General features: G+C 32.4%; 1 protein-coding gene across 1 annotated transcript in view; it reads left to right on the top strand.

Moving 5' to 3' along the window:
* Positions 1-21,891, top strand: part of LOC145246172 (U-scoloptoxin(05)-Sm1a-like) — a 161,640-nt gene that overhangs the window by 137,418 nt on the left and 2,331 nt on the right. The window contains exon 2 of the mRNA XM_080108044.1: positions 12,349-12,498. Coding sequence (XP_079964170.1) covers positions 12,349-12,498 — 150 coding nt within the window. The remainder of the gene's footprint in view (positions 1-12,348; positions 12,499-21,891) is intronic.

The following is a 21,891-nucleotide window of genomic DNA, read 5'->3' as shown; positions in this document are numbered from 1 at the left end:
GCCAAGGTCGCTGGAAAGATGGTGGAATCCTTCTACCGCTCCAGAAGATATCTCACTACTGATGCAATTCTCTATCTATATAAAAGCCAAGTACGTCACAGGATGGAATTCTGCTGTCATATATGGGCAGGAGCTGCTAAAACAGTCTATCCTGCCTTGACAGAATACAAAATACACTTCGTGGCTTAGTGGGGGATGCCTTTTTCTCTTCCCTGCAACCTCTCTCCCACAGAAGAGACGTTGCGAGCCTATCCTTGTTTTATCGTTATTTCCATGGCAGGTGCTCGTCTGAACTCCAATCTCTGGCCCCCTCTCGCCAATCTTTCACGAAAAACACCCGTCTAGCTGAATCCACTGTCAAAAACTTTCCCCGCTCTTTATGTATGTCTAAATAAAAACGTAGATTCCATGAACAAATCTTCTTTCTTAGAACTGCACGCCTGTGGAACTCTGTTCCGTCTGCCCGCTTCCCACCTGATTACAACCTGGATGTCTTCAAGTCCAACTTAAACAAATTCCTAATGAACCGCCCCCTTAAGTAGACACTTTATTAAATCTACACACTAACGTACTGTACTTGCAATAACCCTTATCCCTGGGTGGCTTCCGGGCCTTGATAAATGGTGACCACCTTGTAAAATGAAAAAAATGAAAAAATATGTATAGATGTATGTTTGCTTATATTAATATGTATATACGTGCATATATATTTTTGTAGTGTATAAGTTTTTGTAGTGCATTAACGGGGAATCATATGGGGGCACATATATAACGGTACTCAAAATACAGATATAACGATTGTAAGGGAGAGAAAAGATATTACATTATGACGACGACTGTGACAATTCTTGGGGGTTTCACTATTTTTTTAACACAGAGGTCACTACTTATCAAGGCCCGGAAGCCACTAAGGGATAAGGGTTATTGCAAGTAAAGTACGTTAGTGTGGAGATTTAATGAAGTATTTACTTAAGGGGCCGGTTCATTAGGAATTTGTTAACGTGTGACTTGAAGACATCCAGGTTGTAGTTAGGTGGGAAGCTGGCAGACGGAACAGAGTTCCACATGCGGGCAGTTCTAAGAAATTAATACAGTCTGCTCTATATATGCAACAAAAGTGTTTATACGCATATAGAGGAGAAGATGCTTCACTTATGATGATGGCGGAGTCACATAATTCTTGGAAGGCTTTACGCAATGTTCTTATAAGATGATAAACACAATTACCTTTCGTTCGAGATGAGGATAACAAGACAACAGTTACAACATAACGATGAGTCTTTAGTCATCTGCTCGGCCGGTCGATGAAGTCAGGAATTATTCTTGGATCTACAAATTCTAATCTTCTATCTTTCGCTTCTAAGGGACTCCACTCCAACTGATTCTCTCAACTCTTGGCTGCTCAACTGGCTCTAACTACTCCTCTAACTCCGAACGCATAGAATCCGATATTTAGTAATGTCCTTTGATTATGAAGTCAGAAGTGTGTTTTAACATGTGACTAATTTTCACGTGGTTTTACAAATGTTTGTCCAAACACACTTTTGGTAAACAAAAGAATCCTCAATTCTAATATCTAACCTATTTTAAAACAATATATTTTCATTTACATTGTCCATGCTTTTACTGACATATTTAATATTCAGATTTATAAAAGAATTAACAATAGACTTGATTTCTAACATTCCATTTCTTAACTTTGTCTACAGGGTTCGATTCTAAGCTTATCCTAATCTCATTTTCAATTATCTAGTATTCCTCTTATTTATATGGGAAGGGGACATGTCTTTCCATGTAACATAACTATCGATATTGTGTAAATATTTCTATATGAGATTCTGGGAAGAATGCACTCTTTTATATCTATACACATTAATAAACCATAAACAACAAATAATAATAAATAAATGATAAAAATTATGCATAATAATAAAAGAATTAACAATAAAAATATAGATTCAAGGGTAGATAAATGGTCTTCATAACAAAAGATATATATACACATATGGGTGTTTACTTATATATATGCATATCTATATGTGTGTTTGTGCGTATATATCAAAGTATACTAAAAGTTATAATAACTATTATATAATTAGCTTTAATATATTAACTTCTGATACAGTTTAATTATTGATTTGATACAACCAGAAAGTATATAATAAGTGCATAACTTTACCAAAACGATAGATTGGTTGGTTGGTTGTTTTTGTTTTACGGCATATCAACCCTTTTCGAGTTATTTAATACCAAATCCAAAGATTTTGAAGAAAAAAATGTTTTAATAGAATATATTTGTTGTTTTCACGTCGGTTTCTATTTAAACCATAGTTGGGACCCTAACAGGTACTACATCTCCGGGTCAGAGTGGACCTGGGAGCAATGGTAATTAAAGGGTGGCTCCACACTCCCCAAATCCCACAAGCTGGGGCCTCATCACTGGATATAGTTTAAGGTCATATCTAGGACCCCCATTGAGGGACTTTTACCATCTGCTGGGGTGCAGTCGGCGTATTCTAAAGCCCCACCGACAGTCCCATCAAAACGATAGAATGTATGAATACGGTATATATGTGTACTGCGCATATATATGCTTACGTATGTGTGTGTGCATGATGTATGGGCTGATATATGTATATTGCTATGTGTATATGATGTTTGGTTGTATGTGGGTATACACATATATGTATGTCAGGTCATGTCATATGCTACTGGTACCATCTAACCCAGTACTACCTGCCTCATGGTCGGGTCACCGGCGACTAAACTGGTTCCCCCCACCAGACTTGTTTGGTTAGAAGGGCGGCTAGTCTCCCTGAAGGATTAAAAACAAGACCTTCCAAAGGGCGAATGAACTCTTTTTCTGGGTCAACGGCCAACTAGCACCGTGTATATTTGTGTGTGTGTGTGTGTGTGTGTGTGTGTATGTGTATTGGGGTAGAGAGGGCTCCCGCAAACCGTAGTGAAGGCAACCTTTCTAGGAGAAGCAAATCTCTGATTAAAAAAACATAAAGCGGAAGACCAGTACCCGCATTAAGCTGGTCTGCAGTTTAATTCGTTGCTGGTTATCTTGCTCTTGCTTGTTGCTGGATCTCAGCATTTTCAACCGAGAGATAGACTTAGCTGTCGTACAAAGCTAAGACTCTGTAACATCACATTTGTATAGATACTCCCTCAGACATTTGGGCTCATGGATTTTAAATATCTGAGGGAGTGGCACTCGTCTGACAAGACGTTGCAATCATCATCATGCATACATGAATGTTTGCTTGTATTTATTTTTATATATGTGTATATATATATTTATTATATTGTTGTAAGTATCGATATTGTGTCAATATTTCTATTCTAGATTCTGATAGGTATACACGCTTTTTATACATTAAACCATTAATAAACAAAACTAAACAAATAATAATAAGTGAATAATAATAAAAGAATAAATAATAAAAAATATATACACAGATGCCTAGTTAAATAACTGGTCTTTATAACACAACATATAGGTGTTTATGCATATATGTATGCATATATATATGAGTGTATGAGTATATATATATATATATATATATATATATATAAGTATATTAAAGTTATAATAACTATTATTTAATAAGCTTTTATATATTAATTCTCAAGACACAAATTCATAATTGATCACGTCGTAATTTGTTCAATGAAGCTCGGGTATTTGCGCGATTTAGTAATCTAATAGCGCACGAGATAACAAGTCCTGAATACGGCATAATTCAAACAATCCACGCTATTTTTTATAAAAGTACTAACCTTTTTATATCATAGGACATAATCTGGGTTCGTTTCGTGTATTAGTTTTCAACTTACAATTATTTACGTAAATCTTCATTGCACATTTTTCAAACTATGAGAATCCTAATTACGCGTGGTGATAAATCATCGTTTTGATAGAAGAATATTCTTAACGAAAAGCTGTAGGGTTATATGTCAGAAACAATTGTTAAGAAGAAATATACTGATGTTTTATACGGTCATGCACATACAAACCATGCTAACAAACAGATCTTTCAGATTAAGAAGTTATGGTAAGTAATTTCCTATTCGGCTTTCGGTAACTTAGCAACTTGCATCTAAATAATTCTCTAGCGGATTGATTTTTTAATAACGATTATAGGAGTTCAACTTATTTTGCTTAGGCCAAAAAAGTAAAATTGTATAACAATTAGTTTTTATTTTTATAATTTTTTAACTAAAATCATGGCGTACCAGAACTGAGACATCAAAGGTTACGTTTAATAAGGGGCTTGATTTATAGGCACATACTGAACAGGGTGTTGTGCTGCAATATGGTTGTTCACTTAAGATTGGATATTACATATTATTGCAGGAAATGAAGAAGGGATGGATCCACGGGGAAGTACTCCGAGAAAAGATATTAATAAAGAAGAACCCTTTCGGCATTTGGCTATGTCAATTGTAAAGGGATGGTCTTTGTAGGACGGAATAGTCGGTGTTATTTATGTTTGGAGGGCGCTTGTGTTGCAAATCGGTCTGCACATATTATGTCCAATTTTATGCGAGACGATCGCATGAATTCATATGGAACAAGGGCCACAGTTTAAGAGAAAAAGTAAAACGGGTAAGTGTCCAATTAATTGAGATAGTTATTCGTCAAAAAATATTATTTTCAAATTATTTGCAAAACTTCAATGACAAGCTTATGCGCACGATGATAACGCGCTGCTTGCAGGTGTTTTTAAATAACAATTGTCTCTTACACATTTATATACATTTTTCTAGTATATTTTTCACTTTTAGAATTATTAGAATTAAATGAAAGTCTGTTGAATCGTACTAATATGGTTTGTACGCATTGTTTATGAAGGCAAGAAAAATCTGAATAGAAATGGCGCCATTTGTACGAATCGGTTTCGCATTCGCTTTTGTTACGTTTGATGGTCGCACCTGCTTAATCTTACCAACAAAATCGTGACTTATATTTATAAAAAGGAAGGTTTTTTATAAACATACGTGTTTTCAATTGAACAAAATAAAATTTATAAGTTGATCTAATGGAGTAAACAATTTTAAAAACATTTGCGTTTGCAAGTGGACACTTTTTGATTGTTAATGTGTTTTTTTGTTTGTTTCATCTCCTTCCCACGCATGTTTAATTGTTTCTTCTTATTCGAGGCGTTCACTGCTATAAACACGTGTAAGTAACAAAGAAGTTAAGAAATAAAAAAAATTCAATGAAACAATACATAAATATTCATCGTCTCTGTGAGTGTGTGTGTGTACGTGCGTGTTTGTGTGTGTGTGTGTGCGTGTGTGCGTGTGTGTGTGTGTGTGTGTGTGTGTGTGTGTGTGTGTGTGTGTGTGTGTGTGTGTGTGTGTGTAGAGTACGTCAAAAAATAGGATCTCCTTCTCGGAGAAAAACACTTTGCCTTTTAAATATTGATCAGGTTGTTGTTCTATAAATATATATTTCTATAGTTATACTTCTACACTTTAGAATTTGAAAAGTTTTTTTTATCAATTATATCTTTACTTGTGACATTTACTACTGCATAAATAAATATATATATATATATACATATATATGTGTGTGCGTGTGTATATGTATATATACACATATATATATATATAGTTGTATACATATATATATATTTATATATCTTTATATATATATAAATTTATACATATAGTTATATATATCTATAATACAAAGCTGAATGCCTGGTTGTATGTGTGTGTGCGTGTGTGTGTGTGTGTGTGTGTGTGATCACAAATAGGCTCCTATATTGTTGACTATTTTAAAAAACTGATTACATATAATGATAGAAGATGTATCGAGACACAGGAATGGTTATGTTTGATCTGGATGAACGGTGGTTCATTAAAATTGTGGGGTCTGTATTCGCGCCTGGTCCACAAAGTATGGAAATAAAAAATTTAAAAATTAAAAAAATAATGTTAACAAGTGTTTTTGATATAGATGTACATAAGAATACTTTGATAAGTATGTTTTAACTTAAATAGGAATGGTATAATAACATTGTGGAGTCTGCGTTCGCGCCTGGCCTCCATAGAATGGAAATATGCACACACTTTAATAAAGATGTTTCATATCTATCTGCGTAAGTATACTTTGATAATTATGTTTCAGTTTGAAGAAATATGGTATAATAAAATTATGAGGTGTTCGTTCGCGCCTGACCTCCATAGAATGGAAACATGTCACAAAGTTTAACAAGTTTTTTTTTAATATAGATCCACATAATATTGTGATAAGTGTTTCAGTGTGAACAGGTATGGTATAATAAATTATGGGGTTTATCTATTTTGTTTTTACTTTCATCATATTTTGCTTTGGTTTTAATACCCCCAAATTCGAAGCTATCTCTTTACAACCCGTCCTTTTCATAACCTATTATACTTTCATAAATCAGAGTTCATTTTCTGTAGGCTGTTTTTGAACTCAGTCAACGACGGGTACTTTTGCTAGGAGTTATATAAAAGTGTATATATATATATATATATATATATATATATATATATATATATATATATATATATATATATATACCCATGGGATTGGATTCTGCACCATTTTGGGCAAATTTGTATTTACATAGACTCGAGTATGTATATATATATATATATATATATATATATATATATATATATATATATATATGTCATCACTATTAAAACAGATATATCTATAACATATAACTTTCATGGATGTAGGAGATTTATAGATGACCTTATATGTATAAACGATAATGATGAATTCGAAAAAAATAAACATCTTATATATCCAAACGAATTAAAATTGAATTGTGAACATAGAGGACAACAGGCTACATTTCTGGATTTAAATATATAAATTGAGGATGGGATTTTTCTTTATAAAATATTTTATAAAAGAAACGATTTCCCCTTTAAAATAGTACTATGCCCCATGAAGATAGCACCTGCCCTGTTTTTATGTTTTATGGAACCATTATGTCAGAGTTTTGAGAATAGCTCGCGTTACTTTAAAACTAACAGACTTTATACCACCAGTTTCTAGTTTAGCAATAAGGATGATAAAACAATGTGGGGATAAAAATAAAATATTAAAACAGTTAAATAAAGCATTTGTTCGTTATCCTGATGCTTTTTAATCGTTTATGATAAACCAGACGATATTAATAAAGGAAATCCAAAACTATATTAGCAATGTATAAAATGTATTTATAATTGGATATAATAAATTTATTAAAAAAAATGTATATATGTAAAAATATTTTAACCTTTATATATCTAATTTTAAATAAGAATGTAAATATGCTAAATACTAATCATAGTGGGGGTGATAAGTAGTTAAATGGATTAATCCTAATCTTTTAAATACAAGACTGATAAATTAAACAATTTAAAAATGTATCCATTTAAAATGTGGAAATTGATGAATCGCACAAGTAAGAAATTCATTTTTATACTATGAAAAGGTTAGTAATTGCAATTAAAAATAGGAAATTGGATCAAATGTTTGTAACATGTCTTCTTCCTAAGATTAAGGGTGGTGGTGTTTGATCAACACTGCTGGGGAGCCATGATGTGATATACTGTTTTGTTTTTAAATCCCAGAAACAGTGTTTCATGGTAAACAACTGATGATCCCTTGAAAATAAATTATTGGTATTATAATAAATTCGAGAGCGAGTTGATGCGGTGATTGCAGGTGATTTAATGACTTACTGACTAGATGGTTTTCTAACGAATGATAAAAAATATTTTTTGTATAGTTTCAAAGGTTAAAAACTTCCAAGACTATATATATATATATATATATATATATATATATATGTGTGTGTGTGTGTGTGTGTGTGTATATATATATATATATATATATATATATATATATATATATATATATATATATATATATTGTCTTTTGTTTTAGGGAGGTGGTGTTTAATCAACTCTGTTGCGTAGCCATGGTTTTATATACAGTTTTTTTTTTTAATCCGCGTAACAGTGTTTCCTAGTAGACAACCGCTGATCCCTAAAAACTTAAGTCTTTTGTGAGCTTGAGAAAGCAAGTTGATTCACAAATTTCAGAAGAATAAATTACTTACTGACAAGATAATTTATCAATAAAAGATTTTTAAAAAATTAAATTTTGATGTTTTTTTTTCAAGGTAAAATATTTTTTCCAAAGATATATATATAAATATATATATGTATATATATATATATATATATATATATATATATATATATATATATATATATATATATATACTAGCATTGGTACCCAGCGTTGCCTGAGTTGACATGATGTTCCGTTTGAAACACGCCTGCTATATTAATCATTTTCGTCATGGATAACATGGATACCCCCACAACAATTTCAAAAATAAAACAACGTGTACCACCTTTCATATTATCGCCATCGCCGTTTTCTATGCCTACACGGAAAACCAATGTGCTTATATTGAATTTATATATGAATAGCATCAAACACATGTTCATCGAGCGCGTGGCCGTGTGAGTTACACATACAAACCCGACAGTACACCACCGGAGAATAATACAGCTTTTAGCAAAGCGTATAAAAATCTTTCTGCTTGACAACAGTCAAATGAGAAACATACTTTGTTCATTATCAAAACACATCGGACAAAAGAGACGTATCTGGGTTGCAACTCTTTGAGGTGCTCATAGAGATGCCAAGCATTTCTCCTCCGGATATTTATGAAAACCAAATTATATTTCACAGACAAAATGTGCTTTTATGGTTCAAACTCGTTTTTCTTTTAGAGTGCACATTCTTAAGCTTTGGTGATGTAATCTCTCTTACTTCCATAAAGGGTGCAGTTTTTATTCCAGCTCATTGTGTTTGTAAATAAATTAAATCTGTTTATGTATCTAAAATTTCAAATATATTATGCAACTATTTAACAGACTTTTTTGTTGTTCTAAAATATATAATCCGTCTTAAAAACATTCTCTTATTTTTATTGAAAAATTCTCACTGAAAATTTCGTATTTAATAACACTGACTATAGCGTATTTTTCTTCAAATTAGGTAACCCACCATTTTTTGCTATACCAATATAAAACACTTGAATTTTGCTGGTTAGCACATAACCGAAAACTCCAGAGTTAGTGAGAAATAATGTTTTCTAAGTTAATATAGAAATATTTAGATAAAAAGAAATAAGCTTGAACTCAAGTATGATAATAAATAGAAATATAACTGTTGTGGGGATTCATCCATGCACTAAAGATAAACTCTTCCGAACTGTATAAATTAATTGAGAGTTACGACCTTAGGGTAAGCAGGTTACTTTTGTAATCCGACATTTTGTCGATACCAACTATGACTGTTGCTTTTTGCATATGCTGCTTTTTTGTTTCAATATTTTTGACCTTTTCTAACTTATCCGTGTTCGTGTTTTCCTTAGCAATCTTTCCAGGGCTACAGCAATATCAAACTCTTAAACGAGTACGGTCGATTGGAACTTGAATGGTAGACGTAAGTCCCGTGGTATTATCGGTAAAGACAATGTTGGAATGTCTACAGAACTTCTCATGCAAAATTTATAGTTGGCCACACATATACACAAAAAAATACAGCTAAATGAAGTTGTTATGTCTCGTTTCGCTCTCTAAGCGATGACCAGAATTGTATTGTTAATACACTTTTATGTTGACAAACTTCGTCTGTGTTCATTTTCAGAACAACTACAAGAATACACTCACATAAAATCTATATCATTTGGATATCTGAATTTCATGTACAACATCAAAATTAATATATAGGTGAGGAAACTAATATACGTAATAGAATGCAACTCTCTACGCATCAAAGTCCTTCATAGTGCTGTTATCGCAAAAGATAGAAAGAGAAATATACAATATATACATATATATATATATATACATATATATATATAGATAGATAGATAGATAGATAGATATCTGTGTTTATGCAATTGATAATCTACAAAAAAGAATATAATTTTAACACAGCAAATTTATCAAGAAAAACATATTTTTTTAAAAGTTTCGGATTGTAACTAGTTTAAAAAGGTCCTGTCAAACAGATATGTGGTTACAAGGCCTTTCATGCCGCTACTTGATTTAAAGTCTACCTGTTGCTGAGACTTGCTTCGAAGTCCTTCCGCCGCAGGCATCTTTCTCTCCGGTATGTTCGCTATGACGTCACCTCGTGCCACGCCTTGGTCATTTGCATACGTGTCATACGGCTGTTGTACATATGTTTATATTTTTCCTTACAAAAGGACAATAGCCTTCGACAAAAACCCAATGTTAACAACACAATTTTCTAATCTAACACAACAGAAGAGTATGAATCCGGAAATTCTGTTGTTAGCATTGATTTCCCCGATAGTTTTCGTCAGAATTCTCTCTAGAATAACATTGACACTTTACCAAAGAGAACACGTGAAATTTGGCAAGTGTTTTTGTGGAACGAACTGGATTCGAATATTCGAACATCCAGGTCGTCATTTCGTGTCGTTAAGCACTGGCTCACCATCACCTCTCAACTAAGCAAATTAATGAACCACTAAAAGTATCATATCCTATAAAAAGTAGAGATTGGGTGAAAAAAGAAACAGCTATAGGTCGGTCTGATGAGATTCCTGGGATTTATGACAAATATATTATTCGACCATAAAACTTTGACAAAATACAAACACGTAATTGTGTAAACTATTGTGGTTTTCATAAATATGATATATATATATATATATATATATATATATATATATATATATATATATATATATATATATGACATAATCGCTTAGCTAAAGCAAAATAGACCAAGAATTCAAGGAATTAAGTGAAAATTGACGTCGAATCAGTCCTATTTGTTCGGAGATTAGACCTAGTGAATTATTTTAAATCCAACGGGATATAACTTTGAGCCCTGTCATATTACATACATTGTTCGACGGTGAGGTTCTCACGTTCCATGGATGAAAACCTACAATTGTTTTTGGCGTCGCCAAATCCTAAATTTTTCTTTTTTTTTTTTTTTACACGGTGGTCACCACTTATCAAGACCCGGAAGCTACTAAGGGATAAAGGTCCTAAATCTTGACGGCGAGAGAATTATTATTGTTAAAATCAGTAATTCTGATAAATTGATGTCAAGGATTGTGCCAAGAATGACCCCACGCTGCACTATGTTCTGTTTCCCTGAGAATCGGGGAATTTCACAGCAAAGGTAAATACACCTGTTCGATTGGTATTTATCGATGTTTTGGAGTCGGAGATCCGGCAGAGTTCTTAGATTGCTTTCCAATAAGAGGGATTTCGCCAAATCCACGCCACTTACCTTAGTATAAAGAACGCGACTTATCGAAAAATCGCCAGAAGAGAACAAACGCAAGAAGCGAACGAGAAAGAAGATCGCAGCGTCTAATCATAACTACATTCCCAAGACATACCAAGCAGGTTAGAATTGCCCAGCATAATGATTAATCCCCGTTGAAACCGAATCGCGATTTGTGTACCAGAGAGAAATCTTTCTAGGATTGTTCTTGTTAAAAAAAAATGAAGAACCTCCAAAAGTGGAGCCCAATCCGCAACGTAGATGCGAAGATGAGAACATTACTGAATGCGAAAATTATTGTCTTACGCTATCGTTTTCTCCCCATCCCTCCTAATAGCGACACGGTGACTGCTACGAAAAAACCCGCCAGCCCGAAATAGACAAATAACATACGGATTCTTGTGAATGACTTCGATTATTAAAGGCAAATACTTTTGTTGAATCAAACGAGAAAGTGTTTATATTCCTTTCAACAAAATTTAGCAAAGTGTAAATATTTTCTTGCGATGCTTCACTATTTGCTCGTGAATAATGACTGATAATAACCATTCACGGAGTGCATTATTTTATTATCTTAATTTAGTCGATCAATTGTTAGCAGAACAGCCTCGACTACGTCGTCATGAAGCCGAAGTTAATCAATGCGTCTCAAGATGGCATAACGTAAAGTCAAAATCAAAAAGATCTGTAGAGAATCTACGAACGTTCTTGAAATATTTTGTTGGTGACTAAAACGACTGCACCTTTTTCCTGTTTGAGATGAGCATTTTTTAAATGTCAAGTATTTTTCTTTGCGTGTAAAAAAAGCAAAACAAAACAAGGAATGCCTGTCCAAATAACGAACGGTAATGAAAGTGTGTTCATATTATTTTTACGCTTGTAATTTACAGACCAGCAGGGCATTTACTATATTAACAACGAAAGAAAAAAGAAGTTTATATAAATAGCATTTATTACTAAAATGTAATCCTAATGTTGCTTTTAAAAATAATTTCTGTTTGTTTTTCCAGATGTTCAATCTATAATTTTATGTTCTCGATGCGATTCAAGAAAGGATACTTATTACGGCGAATGTGAACAGAATCCACCCGTCCCAGCGCCATGCCCGGAAGATAGTGATTCCATGTATTGCTCTATAGTTCGCGAAACTGATTTTGACGGTAAGATCAGCACACTGTACATTTCTTTATTTACATCTTTTCGCACGCACGCGCACACACACACACACACGCACCTACACACACAAATAAACACACTCACAAAAAATACAGTTTGGTATTGCTATACATCTATAAAATGACTGACCAATTTTTAGATTTCGGGTTTAAATGAACAGCTGCATGATAAATTAAAATACACCCTACTAAAGCCTGATTGTCACAGCTGGTGAATTTGAAAATTTGGCCACGAGGACATTAAGAAGAACGATATGCAACAAAGTTCTGTTATAAACTTAAGAAAAAATGCTACAGAAATAAATAGAATGCTTCAGAGTTCTTTTTGACAAGATTGCATGAAACGAACATCAATTTTTTAATGGCATAAGAGATTCAAGAACGGCAGTGAGTCTGTGAAGGATAATGTTAAGTGTAGCAGGACTAAATAAAGTCCGAAAACCAGAGTTGACCGGCAAAATAAATACTTTCATAGATAGAGTCCGCCGTGTATCTATAGAGACAATAAGTGCACAGTTTGACGTCAGTTTGGGAACTGTACACACGATTATTCTCGAAGAACTCAACATCTAGAAGATTTGCGTGAAGTTTGGCGCAAAGGGCGCAATCCACAATTCCATCCTTTTCACATACAATTCGACCAAGATGGTCATGAAGACAGTACTATATCCTCCTTATAGTCCAGACATTTCAGGCTGTTACTTTTGGTTATTGCCTGAGCTCAAGGAAAACTTTAGAGGATGCCGTTATGAGACAACTGACTACATGAAAGAGGCTACGACGGAGGTTATTGACACGCTCCCACAAGAACATTTCCATAGGGCTTGCAGAAGTTTTTGGAACAACACAATGAGTGTATTGTGGCTGGGGGAGATTAATTCGAAGGAGAGTTACATGTATATACTATCAATAAAAAAGCCCATAAGAAAAAGTCTGGAAACTTATTAAAGACACATTATATATACATATATATATATATATATATATATATATATATATATATATACGTATATCAAATCTGTTGCCAAGGCCGCTGGAAAAATGGTGGGATCTTTCTATCGATCCGGTAGATATCTCACTGCTGATGCTATTATCTATCTATATAAGAGCCAGGTACGTCCAAGGATGGAATACTGTTGCCACATCTGGGCAGGAGCTGCTAGAAAGGACTTGTCCTGCCTTGATAGAGTTCAAAATAGACTTCGTAGCCTCGTAGGAGATGTCCTTTTCTCCTCCTTGCAACCTCTATCTCACAGAAGAGATGTTGCGAGTTTGTCTCTGATGTATCGTTATTTTCATGGAAAGTGTTCAACTGAGCTTCAATTTATGGTCCCCCCTCGCCAAACTTTCACAAGAAACACTCGTCTAGCTGTAAACACTATCAATAATTTCCCCCACTCTTTATCTGTGCCTAAACCTAAACGTAGATTCCATGAACAAAGCTTCTTTCCTAGAACTGCACGCCTGTGGAATTGTCTTCCGTTTTCCTGCTTTCCGGCTGACTACAATATGGTTGTGTTCAAGTCTAAAGTAAATAAGTTCTTGATGAGCCGTTCTATATAAGTAATCAAATTTACCAAATTTTCATTACTAATGATTACTATATTGTCCAATTTCAACTGTACACTCTTTAACCCTTATCCTTGAGTGGCCTCTGGGCCTTGATAATTTGGTGATGCCTTTGTAAAAAAATATATATATATATTATTTATACATATATATATACATATATATATATATATATATTATTTATACATATATATATACATATATATATTATTTATACATATATATATACATATATATATATATGTATATATATATATATATATATTGTTTTAACCAAATCAAGTCATCAAGGAATAGATTGAGAGCAACATAGTGCATTTCATCGTTAGTTACAATTGTTTCAAGACTATTCGGACAAATTCAAACCCTATATCGTTTGGAAATTTTCAGAAGAACAGCCTTTCATGAAACGTATTGAATAAAAACATTTTAACAATAAACAATATGGAATCCAATTCCCTTATAGGAAAAACATTAGAAAATATTTTACCTACATCTCATTCTTCCAAATATTTTTAAAGATTTTATTTAATATTTACCTATATTCGTATCTCTATTTAAAAAAAAAACACAAAAAGTTTTCAATCAAATTATCATTCAACGTAACCACTAATTACATCTGTTCACTTAATATATTTTACTAATACTATTCATTAATTTATTAAATTATGTTTTTATTTCTTTATTTTTTTTTAAATCCGGATGTATCAACTAAGACTTAAGCTATATTGTTTCAAATCTATGTTAGTTTTGTATCTAGAATTTGCTTTGTTTATTTACAAAGATTCCGGCTAACTTATTAGTGTAATTTCAAAGAGCTATTTTTGTTTAAAATTAATTCTATAAGAAAAAATGATTAACATTACTCTTTATTCAGTGTAATCCCATTTTTCATTTAAAATTTAAGATCTAAATTCATTTTTTATTTTCTTTCGTTCATACTTATAAAGATTTACGATTATTTTATAGTTTAGACGGTGATATGGAGGTAACTTCATATGTTCGAAATTTTAACGTTTTTGTCGAATTATAAGTTGCCAAATTCCTAATATGTAGTTTTGACATTGAAAGAGAAGAAACTCTAGACGTCCGAGATTTAATGATTTTGCAGAGTTTAAAGTTGGCAAATTTATAATATTCATTCATGATTTATTTATTAACTAATCAAAACCGTTTAAATCTAGGCTAGCCTATTCAAATTATAAGTTTGTAAAGCATATCTCAACTGTGATATTGATTTTATTACCAAAGTTTTAACCTACGTTTGCCATCCAGCCATAATTTTCTTTGGTTATATATGGCTTTAATTCAAATAATATCAATTCAAGATTTAAGATCTTTAATACTTATCTAATAATTATAAATATCCTATTAATAAGTATTTTATTGATAAATATATTATTTAGCTCCATGTACCTTTTACTCCAATGAAAGTGGAGATCCACCATAGTTTTTGGATGTAATCGTTCAAAACAAGGATATTAGTTAATAAGCTCGGAGTTTGTCAAATTCTTCTGATCTAAAAACAGTATCTATTATTCTCCATTCTTTATTACTAATCTTGGTTATCTTGGTTTTAATTTATATTAATATTTAATATATTGCTAATCTTTGTTAAGCTGTTATATTGATCTAAAACAGTATCAACTATTTCACCATCCATATAACTAATAGTGTGTTCCTAGATGTGAAACAATATTGGTAATCTTTGTTAAGCCTTCTTATAGATCGAAATTTCTCATCTAAATAATCCATTGTCTTTATTTCCAATAATGTGTTTCTAGTGTTGGAGTCTTGATTGCAGATTGGCTTACTAAATTTAAATCATTTTACACATATAATTTACTCCATTTTTAATTATTTAACTCCATTTTAACTCTGGCGTTTCACTAAAGAACCTTTTGTTTCTCACAAGAACTTTACCTCAGCTACGTTTTAGATGTGATAGAAAAAGTCTATTACTATGAGGGCATCCCTAAATAGCATCCAGCCTTTTATTCAATATTTCTTCTTTAGAATTCACTATGTAGATAGGGTTCTACATAGTGAATCCTAAAGAAGAAATAATAGGAATAGATTTTTGCTCATTGTATTGGACTTACGATGTATTGGACTTACGATGTATTGGACTTACGATGTATTGGACTTACGATGTATTGGACTTATGAGGTACGAACCGGCGGAATGCATGCTTTCTTTGTGCAATGGCAGCCGCAAAATCTGTTATGAATGATGGACGTGAGTGGTGCTTGTTATAATACTTATGTGTGTGAACATGTGCTTCAATACCCGCTTTTCAGCACTCAGCTGTCTCATTGGCACACTGTTTAGCAGATATAGGTCCATGAGGCATCTCTGATGTGTTTTCTGATGGCTTCTAATTCTACCCTTTTGTAGTACTTTGTTTTTACCAATGGCTCCTCACTTTAGGTTTTTTTTTATTGCATTTTCACCGCAAACAAGGCATATTGCCACTTTGTTGTAGGGGGCTACTATCAGGGACATGGGCATCAGGGGTTACTGTGTAGGGAGTTGGGAAGCAAGATGTCGGTGCACGTTGTCCTTGAACTTCTGCATGTCAGTACAGTTGGGGAAGCAGGGATCCGGCAGGGAATCCCAAAGTCTAACTGTCCTGGGGAAGAAACTACTGGAGTAGAAGGCTCTCTTATATCTAGGGATCTCTACCGTGAAGGGGTGGGATGTAGCTGCGGTCGGGTTTGTTTGGGGTATTTACGTTGTGAGGGCACAAGTGTTTGCAGTTCGTCAGATCATTCACCATTAAAGTACTTGTACAAAAGCAGAGGGATGCAACATTTCGTCGATGGGACATAGGCTGAAGTTTAGATGACAGTTCAGGACCTATCCGATTGGCGACTCTCTTTTGAACCTTGTCTAGGAGGGAGACACTAGTGGTAGATGCACCAGCCCAAATATGACAACAATACTCCATACATGAGCGAATGGTGGCCTTATAGAGGTATAGGATACTTTCGAGCGTTAATATCTTTCTAGCACGGTTTGGGATTGAAGTTTGATGTGGCCTGATACCAATAGGTGGTCTGCTTCTTCAAATGGACTGTGGTGAAGTCACACGATCCTTGGGTACTGTGGTGAAGTCACACAATCCTTGGATATAGAAGTGAAGCTAGCTGGTGTTCACGCTCTGGGAAGCGAATTGGAAACATGACAGTCTGTATGAGGTAATGAACAAGAGAACTATAAGTAGAACGTCCAGTTGCCTCTCTGCAACGAAAGGAACCAAACCAATTTTTATGGTGGGATTCAAAGTCCTTAAATACATTCGCCAATGTTAATATCATTCAATCAAACAGTCGAACAAGATCAAGAAATTTCGTATTATATTTCATGCGTGTGGTTTACATCGTGTATATATATACATATATATATATATAATTATATGTACGCATATGTGTATATACAAAGGTTGCTTAAAAAGTTGAAGAACTACGAAGTCGATGGTGATATCATGAAAACTAAGCCCTTTGTTTTTTAAGAATTTATTTTTCACATAGTAACCACCATTCTATATCAGGAATTCTCTGAATCGTTTTCTTTTTTTTTTTTTTTTGCGCACGTTCATAACAGGGGTTACTTTCTAAAGGTCACACATAGCCTATATATGCAACTAAGAGATGAATCGCCTCGGCCATGAATGCATAAGTGCAGTCATCATAACAATGCCATTTTCAATCCCTTCTAATAAATTTGGACTCAATAACCCCCTGTATATATATATATATATATGTGTGTGTGTGTGTGTGTGTGTGCGCGTGTCCGTGAGTGTATTTATGTATGAATATGTATTGAATTAAAACGAAATTTAAAAAAATTCAAATAGCACAAAATAATCTTTTTATATTCTATAAATTCTCGTAAAAAAGTCAAAATTCTTTAATGAACGAAAATGAACGATTTTGATTTAATCGAGCTTTTCAAAAATCAAAGGCCCGCAACCTTCCTGTGATTAACACTTAATGTTTTTATCTGATACGTAAATCTTCGAATATTTTAAGTTCTCAGTTACTTCTCAACCACTGATGCAGTAAAACTAAGGTGAGAACATAATTATCTGATTTCGATATGTTATTGTCTGCCTTTCTTGTGCTTTCTTAATATTACTGATAGAAAAGACAAGAATTCAGCTTCTTGTTATTAACTGAGTTAACAGCACTTAGGGAATATAAAATATTTTTAGTAAAAGCCTGTTTTGGCTAGCCATAAAAATGAAATCTTTTATAGACCGAGAATACTAGGTGAGTTTGAACATTAGTCGGTGTTTACTTGAATGAAAAATATCTCTGTGCTAGGTCATCCTGACAAATTCCTGGGTAGGCTATTACGATTATAGACTCCAAGTCTATGCATGTGTCCGTCAAAGTCCTTACGACAGAGTGGAAGATAACCTTACATGCTAAAGTGGTTACAGAGAGGATGGAGAATGCAACTTAGTTTATTCTAGTTTAATCTATGATATCCGGGGACAGTGATAGGAGAAATCATTCTACATTATCTAAGTTTCTTCTAAGTCCACGGATATTTGTAAATGCGAGTCTCAAGGAAGGAGGCGAATCGTTGTTCGAGTGTGTGTCTGGTTTATCCTTATTTTGGATTGGGATATCATTTAATTTTATTTAAATGCTACAAAGAATTAATTTTTTTCTAGCTATTTTTTCACATTTTCTTTTTTACATTTCTTTTTTACATTTCTTTTTTACATTTTTTTTTTACATTTCTCGTATTTAAATTCCTTTACAGCTACTGTACTTAAATGATTAAATAATTCGAATGTGATTTTTTTAAAAGAAAAAAGAGATATTAACATTAAGATTTTGAAATTGTTGCAAAAATGATCAAAAACAAGTTCGGTAATTTAATCAATAATTTTCTAAAGAAGACAAAAAATCAATACATAAAAAGAAGAGAAAACGTGCTTTCATTTTAAATAGTGACAAAGACATTATAAACGAGCTACATACAACCCTACACATTTTCTTAAACTAGTTTTAAGAGAAAATCAAATTTACATGCCATTATACTGAAAAAAAAAACAGTTTTAGAACTCCGTGTCTTAAGATCAAGCATAAATAAAGCATATTTAGCCTAGTTGTCCCGGTGTTGTATTAAGATGCTCATTGCTATTATTCTTATAACACCCCCGTTATAAACGCATAAATTGTATTATTATTTTTAAGCCAGCGGATATGATATGCACGTATAGACTGAGTAATGTTACACCTTTTTTGTAACGTCTTTACTTTATCATTATTTTCATGGCAAGTTCTCGACTGAGCTTCACTCTATACCCCCTTGCCAAACTTTTACAAGAAACACTCGTCTAGCTGAAAACACTATCAATAATTCCTCCACTCTTTATCTGTGCCTAAACCTAAACATAGATTCCATGAACAAAGCTTTTTTAGAACTGCACGCCTGTGGAACTGTCTTCCGCTTTCCTGCTTTTCAGCTGAATACAATATGGTTGTCTTCAATCAAGACCGTCTTAAAAGACAAGATGGCCGGTGGGCAAAAATAATTTAATCTGCTGACGTCATCACGGATAGTCCCTTAACATTTGGTTGCTTGACACCGGTAGTGTCCGGTAGTCACTCGTGGATATCGTAACGTCTTGAAGTCAGTGCAATATTTATTTTTTATTAAAATGCCTTCACGGTGCATCGTTCCAAATTGCCGAGGAAATTATCGTAAAGGACCAAAAGTGACAGTATTTCCGAAAGATAAAGAATTATATTGCCTATGGATAATGCAGTAAAAAGAAAATATTTTACACCATCTCCATTCAGCAAAGTAAGTTTTAACGTGCTCCCCCCTGTATTTAACACGATGTAACTATAATTTAATTCAAGATTATCATCCTAAGTTTTTTACCATTCAAAAGAAGAAGCTTCAAATAAATTGCTAATATTAAAAAAAAAATTTACAGCATACAAAACTAATGAAAATGCGAGACAACATTTGCGTTTACATTATCGACTCTTTAAAACTAATTCTTTTGAAGAGACGATTTTTTAAGCTGTTGACACACATGTTTTAAAAATCTAGCAAAAATTAATTTTGCTGAAATTTTTCAATATTTAAAAATAAATTATGCCGGCTGATAAAACTTTTAAACTTTTTTTTAAAGCTAGAAAGATAAAATTAAAAAAAATACTTATTTATATATATATATATATATATATATATATACATATACATATATATATATATATATATATATATATATATATATATATATATATATATATATATATATATATATATATGAAACTAAACTAAAAAAACGCGCTTTCATTCGTGGTCTTAAAGTTCATTTCATTAACGTATTTTAACAAACTGAAGATATTGAGATAAAAAATGATTTTGCATATTATTTTTGTTATGCGGTTAAATAATCTTAAATAAGAAACATGCTTTTTTTCTTTAGGTTAATTATTTTTTTTTACTGTGCAATACTTCATGAATTTATTAAAGTTTAAAAAAAATGATTAAATATGAAGAATAACTCCACCTTCGAGAACTCCTTTAAAATTACCACTTTTATAGGTTTTCGGGTGCGCTAAAAACGAAAATAACATTTAAAATTAAGGCAAACGAGTATTTTCTAAGATATCTTTAAAAAAAAACTACTTGTTTCCTGGAATTTTCAAGGATTTTCCGAGGGTAAATAGTGGCCACAAAGTGGATGGTCAGTTTACGTTAAATTATTTTTGAAAAGTGATCCCCACTTTTTTAACTAACATTTCTTGGAAACTACTCGTTTGCCTTAATTAAAAATGTTATTTTCATCTACAGCGACCTCAAAAATCTATAAAATTAGGAATTATAAAGGAATTTTCCAAGGTGGATTAATTCTTCATATTTACCAAAAACTGTTTATGACTATTTTAATCAACAAAAACAAAAAAAAGTTCATTAATAATTATTTTTCTATCTTATCGTGTTTTTGTCATGTAATCTTTTTAAAAGTCAAACATATGGTACGGTTTTCTTTTAAATGATTTATTTAGGTATGTGAACTTCATTTTCGACCTGAAGATATACGGCGAGAGACTACAGTATTTGATGAAAAAAAACGGAAAGTCAATCACTGCTAAATTAAAAAATCCATGTCTTAGAGATGGTGCTATTCCTAGAATACTACCAAAATATCCCTCCTATTTATCATCAACCACATTTAGAGAGCCCCCTAACGCAAAGAAAATGCGTTTAGAAAACTCTGCCCTTAAGCGTGTCTTATGTGAAAGTGTTGCTAACGAGTTAGAGTTACAAAAACGTAACACTTTCCATAGCATTGATAATTTGGAAACAAAATTGAACTTCCTAAATAAAAATTATTGGACTTTTATTAGGCAAGAAAATACCATTATGATATATCATATATACAGATGCCCATGCCCAAAGATAAAAATGTCCCGTGTAATTGAATTGTACTTGGCCATTGCAGTATTCTGCAATGATGTTAAAATGAGTTCTATAGGAGAGTATACGGTTCCTAAACATGTAACCGATAAAAATGCTCTACAGATTTTGATGGAAAACATGAAAAAATATTGTGGTTCATTTGCATTTTAAAATATTGTGGTTCATCTTGATTAAAAAATATTCATTTTGATTTTAAAAAAATATTGTTCATTTTGATTAAAAAATATGCGTTTTGATTTTAAAAAAATCATTTTGATTTTTAAAAAATCATTTTGATTTAAAAATATTGTTCATTTTGATTAAAAATATATTGTTCATTTTGATTTAAAAAATATTGTTCATTTTGAT

This window comes from Euprymna scolopes, chromosome 23 (genome assembly GCF_053919585.1).
Source record: "Euprymna scolopes isolate OS-2025 chromosome 23, ASM5391958v1, whole genome shotgun sequence".
Taxonomy (NCBI): Eukaryota; Metazoa; Mollusca; class Cephalopoda; order Sepiida; family Sepiolidae; genus Euprymna; species Euprymna scolopes.
Note: the sequence above shows the minus strand (reverse complement) of the source record. Positions and strands in the feature narration are given on the sequence as shown.